This window comes from Oryzias melastigma, linkage group LG11 (assembly GCF_002922805.2).
Source record: "Oryzias melastigma strain HK-1 linkage group LG11, ASM292280v2, whole genome shotgun sequence".
In the NCBI taxonomy this organism is placed as follows: domain Eukaryota; kingdom Metazoa; phylum Chordata; class Actinopteri; order Beloniformes; family Adrianichthyidae; genus Oryzias; species Oryzias melastigma.
Genome location: NC_050522.1, coordinates 9,747,170 through 9,753,855, shown reverse-complemented (window position 1 = coordinate 9,753,855; position 6,686 = coordinate 9,747,170). Strand labels below are relative to the sequence as shown.

The 6,686-nt window shown below is 39.3% G+C and overlaps 2 protein-coding genes across 4 annotated transcripts in view; one reads left to right on the top strand and one right to left on the bottom strand.

Moving 5' to 3' along the window:
* The window catches only part of smarcc1b (SWI/SNF related, matrix associated, actin dependent regulator of chromatin, subfamily c, member 1b), a 14,920-nt gene extending 13,307 nt beyond the window's left edge, over positions 1 to 1,613 (bottom strand). For both annotated transcript variants that reach the window (XM_024296637.2, XM_024296644.2), the window contains exons 1-2: positions 1,345 to 1,613; positions 878 to 997 (exon numbers count right to left, since the gene is read on the bottom strand). In XM_024296637.2, the coding sequence (XP_024152405.1) occupies positions 878 to 997; positions 1,345 to 1,512 (288 nt within the window). In that variant the 5' untranslated portion in view covers positions 1,513 to 1,613. The remainder of the gene's footprint in view (positions 1 to 877; positions 998 to 1,344) is intronic.
* A 129-nt stretch (positions 1,614 to 1,742) lies between these two features.
* Positions 1,743 to 6,686, top strand: part of aste1b (asteroid homolog 1b) — a 7,002-nt gene continuing 2,058 nt past the window's right edge. Inside the window, exons 1-6 of one of the 2 annotated variants that reach the window (XM_024296586.2) lie at positions 1,743 to 1,838; positions 2,109 to 2,359; positions 3,907 to 4,173; positions 5,027 to 5,901; positions 6,157 to 6,388; positions 6,486 to 6,669. In XM_024296586.2, coding sequence (XP_024152354.1) covers positions 2,122 to 2,359; positions 3,907 to 4,173; positions 5,027 to 5,901; positions 6,157 to 6,388; positions 6,486 to 6,669 — 1,796 coding nt within the window. In that variant the 5' untranslated portion in view covers positions 1,743 to 1,838; positions 2,109 to 2,121. The other variant, XM_024296594.1, reaches the window with a different exon arrangement.

The window sequence follows — 6,686 nt, the reverse complement described above, 5'->3', positions numbered from 1 at the left end:
ATTATTGAAGAAGCGCCACTGAGCCGCAAGGGGGTGCTTGAAGAGCCGCATGCGGCTCCGGAGCCGCAGGTTGCCGACCCCCGCTCTAGACATTGGAGGTAATGCTGAGATGCTTTGTATTTGTTGCTGCGAACCAGAGTCCTGTACATACGCCACATTGTGAAGAATTATGTTCATGAGCGCGATGAGGAGGGCCCACAAGCAAAGGCCTTTAGTACAAAATAATAAACTACACCTGGCAGAAATTACATCTCTAATTACATAAACTAATTTATTATTTAAAAAACAATTACATTTTCCTAAAGCTCCTGAATAATGTCCTGTGATAATCGGATGATGTTTAGAACACAAACCTGGAAGATGCAGTATCTAAATGACAAAAAAACATTGATATTTGTACCTGATTACCAATATGTCCCATTGTTCTATCCAAAAAACAAAGGCGAATACTGATAATTAATATTTATAACTTGGTTATTTAATTTGGTGTTCAGAATTGAAAGCTCTATAAATTGCGGTTAACAAATTTTGACTCTGGTCCTTAGAAAATTTTGGTTCCTGTTAGAGGATCTTTCAAATGGCTTTTTTTTAATTTGGTCCTTATTCACAACAATTTGAATAAATAAATACTCAAAAATTCAATTTAAAGCTTAATTTTCTCCATATACGATCTCCATCACCAGAAAAATGCCACAAGAAGATGTTAAAAACTGTTGTCCTTGGACTGGGTCTTCAAGTAAAATAGAATTATTCACTAAATAAGTAGTTGATGGTAATCAACTTTCAACAAAAATGTTCAAGAATAGAAATTTAAGGTGGGAAACGTAATTACTCATTTTTAAAAAAAAAGTAAAAAGAAAAATATGTTTTAACTTACAGGAAGTTTTGTGAGTGTTGGATTGGAAGCATTTCTGCCAAAGGCATCCTCTTGAAATTGGAGAAGCTGCATGGTGAGTGCAGCCAGAGACTGGCAAGATGGGGCATCCACCACCACATACTGACAGACAAACAAACAAATTAATATATACATTAGGAAAATAGTAACCGCATATTATAATTTCTCCGTTTTTCGTTTCTTTTTTAGAAAAAACGAAACCACTTAATTTTCCCTACAATCTCCAAAATTAAGCAGCTATAAAGTGAGGCACATCTGATTTTGGACGAACATTTTCAACAATAATTATTCACATATGAGTAGAATTCTAAATGAGTTTGACAAATAAGGGATTTTAATCAGAAAAATGTGAAGAGACAGTTTAGCTACAATGATGTTTACAATGCGAGCCGGCGGGGTTTAGCAGGGGGCGGCTAACCGTCCTGCTAGCTTCCTAGTCTGCTAATTACCTTTTTGTAGTGCCTCCCGATCCACTGTCGCACCAGCTCCAACTGAGCTGAAGTATCGGGGCTCTCCCAGAACCAAGCCGACGGGCTGCACTCCTTTTTCCGGTATGCGACTGCTCCGGAGTTTGCTTGACTACTCCCAGAGAACCCGAAGTTTGTCACTCCGGACATTGTGGCCACAACAAAACGACATTAATTTCAAATGTTACGCAAAACTGGCTAGCGCGGTCGCTAGCGTTTGGATTCTCGTTTCCTCTCGCGAGATCTAGCTCAGAAGTTTCTCCGTAAAGGTTTTCTATTTATTTTTTGGCGTAAATTTGCCTATTTTACAAAAATTTATTTTGTCAAATGTATTATTTTAAATACTATCAAATAATTGTATTTTTACACTTAAAATATGGTGGAATACACCGCAGAAATATTATCCCAAACTTTTATTTTGAAATGCAAGGAAATGATTAACGAGAACAGACAGGAAAACAAGTAAAGGGACATTTGTAAGTACAGTTTTTTAAAATAATTGTACCACTTAAAATGTTTTAGTGTATATTGCTGGCTTGTTTCAGTTCCTAATAGTTTATATGATTCGTCCTATTTTGCTTATGGCATTTGTGACAATTACATCCGGAAATTTGAAGGTGTTTACTTGACAGATAAATATTGCAAAACTAGTTAAATATTACTAGTCTTTTACATGACAGCTGCGTTGTTCTGAGAAAAAACAAACAAACAAAAAAAAATATCACATTGTTGTGTTTCTTCTCCAGGCTATGAGACAGCATGGGTGTGCAGGGTTTGACCACGTTTGTGGAGGGAAACAGCAACTTCCTTCAAAACTTGAATTTTAAGAACAGCCGCCTGGTGATTGATGGCTGCAGCCTGTACTTTTACCTGTACTTCAACCATGGATTGGACCAGCAGCATGGAGGGGATTATGATGCCTTCGCTTGCCTGCTCATCCGGTTTCTTTCTGCTTTGGCAGCCTGCAACATCCAAGCGTTTGTGGTACTTGATGGAGGTAAGAGAAGGTTTTATTTTTATTCATTAGATTTTGAAGTCATGGTTGGCACATTTTAAATCTTTTAAATTTGGACATGGTTAAGCAAAAATACAATTAAAGAAGACAACAGAAACATACCTAATTAATGAGACATCTATAACTTAAGTTAATTATCCATGAAATGATCGGAAAATACATGTACATCCACATAAATGTGTAAATAATTCGATTATAATTACTCAAAATCATTAATAAACCTAATAGCTCTTATAAAAACAATGCATTAAAACTTTGAAACATTTAAATATAAAGTTTGTCAAAAGGAATTTAATTAATTGCTAGATAAGGAGTGTGTGGAAGTGAACTAACTTAACTTTTTGTTGTTTTTAGCACAAATTATCAAGTGTTCTTAACTTTTGATCTTATTTATACTTTACCAACACAAATTAAACCCATAACTATTGAAAAATTCAAAGATGAAGTACATATTAAATACATATGAAAAAATAGCATTATTTTGGAATTTATAACATCACGGTTCAAGTATCAAAATGGAAGGAATTATTTCTCACACTTTACTGTCTCATTGCCAATGTTAGGTGTTTTTGGTGGCAGTTTCATACATTTCCCACATAGTACATTTCCAAACGATGATATGAAACAAATCCGCTTCTTTTGAAGGATTTTTTTTAATTTAAACGATCAACAATAACTAATGGTTACTCAAAATGTATTAGATAGTAATGGAAAATTTTAAGACAATAATAAAAAGTATCCTGTCTCTTAATTTCTTTAAACCAGATTTAAATTTAGCTTTGCATTTTTTGTAATTTGAATGATGAAACTTTGAAAATAATTTTTTTTCATTTTTTTTGCTTTTTTGGGATAAACATTAAAAATTTAATTCACCTTAAACTTTTTATTCCATCTTTTTGTGCTTCATATTCAAATATTTAGAAATTTAGATGTTTTTTTTCTGCAATTTTATTAGCTTTAGTTTCTTACTCTGCAAACATCACATTTGTTGCACTAAATGGAGCAACCCTCCTTCTCATGTTTTTTTTAATTCAAAATATACAGTAATATAGCTTATGAAAAGCCATAAAAATGTGTAAATCTGCTATAATAATCTTTCACCAAATCTCTGCTTGGCTATTGTTTTAATTTCCCTTCAAGTTTATGGCTCATTTTTATTGTTATTTATTTTCCTTCAAAATATTCTGTGGTTTTGGTCATCAGTAACTGACTTTGTAGAACAGCCTGTTCGGACATGTTTAATTAAAAAAATTATCTTTTTATGTAATTAATCCTTTAACTAACCAAATAGTTGAACAATTTTAGGATAAAAGATCATTAAAGACATTAATTGTGTGTATTAGTCCTCCAAAACAATAAGCAGCAGAACAACATTTTTAATCGATTTTGTCTTGATTGAGAGGTCAAAGGGTTAGGAATTCACACTCTACATGAAACATACATTTTCCTTTTATTTCTTAACATAAATGTCTAGAAAAGTTGCAGTTTGTTGGATTGTATCACAGATTTGCGTCTTCATGTTTCCAAAGGAACAGACCCCAGTGATAAGAAGTTTGCGACGCTACGGGAGCGCATGCAGGGGAAGATCAGAGACGCAGACCACATCTGTCACGGTCGAAACGGGTCTGTCCTGCCACTCCTCACCAGAGACGTCTTCATCCAGGTCCTCATTCAGAGAGGGATCCCGCTGGTTCAGTGTCCAGCTGAGGCCGACTGGGAAATAGCGTGCTTGGCATACAACTGGAAGTGTCCAGTACTGACAAACGACAGCGATTTTTATGTCTTTGACCTTCCAGGTGAGGGCTGTGACAGCAGTTTTCTATTTGTGCCCCATTTATTTGCCTTGGTACTAATACTTGAGTTGATAAAATTCACAATTTTATGGTTCCTTTTCGAGCTGCACAGTGGTGCAGTGGTTAGCACTCTCGCCTGAAAGTGAGAAGGCTCTGGTTTGAAACCCGGTCTATGTTTGGGTTTTCTCCGAACCCCGGTTTCCTCCCATGGTCTATAAACATGCTTGGTGATTCCCAATAGTCCCTAGGTGTGCATGTGGCTGTGTAATAGATAGATGACCTGTTCAGGGGAGTACTTTGGCCTGCCTTCACCCAGCATAGCTGAGATAGGCTCCAGCAACCCTGCGACCCATCTGAAGATGGATGATTCTGTTTTGCTTTAAAAACTATTCAAACTGGCAATTCCATTGAAAAAAAAGTAGAAAAAGTAATTAATATTCCAAGTAGTTTAGTTTAAAGACCCACTCTGATGAAAATTGTATTTTTAACATGTTCTTGTGGCTTTTTTCTGATGTTGAAGGACATAAAACTTAGATGAAAACTACATCTTGGAGTATTTCCTCATTCAAATAGTTGTGAATCAGGAGCAGATGATGTTTGAAAAAGAGCTTAACTTTGATGTAACAATACTCTAACAGCGAGGGGAAGGGGGGCGGATTGCTCCTTGTCAACAGTCCCGCCCACAACTCCGATCTGAGGCGGATATTTTGACTAGGCTAAAACAGCTTAATCATAATGAAAAGACCCCTGGGGATGCTCTGAAAATAGATCTATTTGTTTTGCTTGTAATGTGAGCCTCTGGTAATGTTTAACTTCTTTTAATGTGCTGTTTATATCCTCCGCTTTCTCCTGCTAGCTGGCTATCTGCCACTTCGTTATTTCCAGTGGAGCAACGTTGGTGGAAAACCATCTCAACGCCACATCTCAGCTCGCCATTACACCACAAACAGCCTGTGTCGCTGGTTTGGCGGGTTGAACCCGGAGCTGTTACCACTGTGTGCAGTCCTGAGTGGTAACGACTACAAGGCTCCGAAAGGGATTGAGAGGCTTCTTTCTCTGATAAACGTGCACGCAGGTAGCAGTAAAGGTGGATCATCTAGTTCTCGCATTAAGGGACTCCTCATTTGGCTGTCCTCTTTTCCAAACGTGGCCGAGGCTCTTGAAGAGGTGAGCAGGGTTATGGGGGAGGAAGCTGGGGGAGGAAAGAGAGGAAAGGAGGGTGGGCTCAGCTTCCAGCTGTGGACAGCCATGCAGGACTACAACATCAAATCTCAAAGCTCTTTGGCGAGCTGGTTCTCTGAAGGTAAGGCAGTCTTTGGAGGGAAGACGCTCAGTCTGGCGCAGCTGCCGGAGTACCTGAAACTTGCAGCAACTCAGGGACAGTTGGACCCTTTGGCCATTGATGCTTTGGTGATGCGAAGAGTCTTTCTCATTCCGCAGGTGGAAAATAGTAAGTTAGCCAGCAGCCACTCCACATCTAGAGCCGTACGTCAAGCTATCTATGGGCTTCTGCTGCAGAAAGAGCAAGAAAGTGCAACTCACAGAAGAAGTAGTGGAGGAAGAGGGCGGGGAGGCAGTGGTCAGGCAGGCACTGAACAGAAGTGCTTTAGTGCAGCAAGTACGGAGTCGATTGTGGTTGAAGAGTACGACCGATTGGAGATAAACCTGAAAAAAAACCAAGTGGAGGCATGCATCACCAGGAACCATGCACATCTGAATAAACTCTGCCAGGTGAACATTTGATTACAATCATTGACTGTATAAGAGAACTGGATAGAGCCCCCACTCCCCCCACATACACACACATTCCAAGCACGAAGTACCTGCTTGTTCCAAGAAGCCAAACCTGTAGCCATTTTCTGAAGGTGACATCACACTCACTTGGTCCAGTTCTCATATACAGTCAATGATTACTACCCTATTGTAGTTTAAAGCAGTGACACACATGTCTTTTTACTTCATTGTGCTTAATCTTTTTTGATTAAGGCGCCTGAGGCAGCACGGATTCGTGTCCTGTTAGATGTTTTGGGCGTGAATGACTCCGTCCTGGCCCCTGTTCCTGCCCGCCTGCAGCTGGCTGTGGCCGTCACTGGGTTCTGGTTGCGGGAGGCAGTACCACCACCTTCACAGCTCGTGCTGCAGGCTTTGGTTCTGGGCTTGGTCTTTGGCGAGCTGTCATTAAACATACAGGCTAGAGCTCCTCAACAGCGACGTGCTGGTGAGTTAAGCTCGTTTTGTTCTTTGAGTTCACAAATAAACCTGTAATTTATTCAGGTGAAAGCAGTGAAAAGGCTTTAATGCATTAAATCTTCTAGTCCCACAGCATGACTGTGCTGCAGAACGAAACGGAATGAATCGACAACGAGTGAGACAAGGGAACAGACGGGGAGTGGATGCTGGAGTAGCTCATAGTATCAGCCAATGGCAGGCCTGCCTTTGGAGTGCACTGTGCCTCAATCAGGTGCTGCTGATGCCGCTGCCTCAGCCCCCTCTGTCATGGTAAAGCATTTATGGAG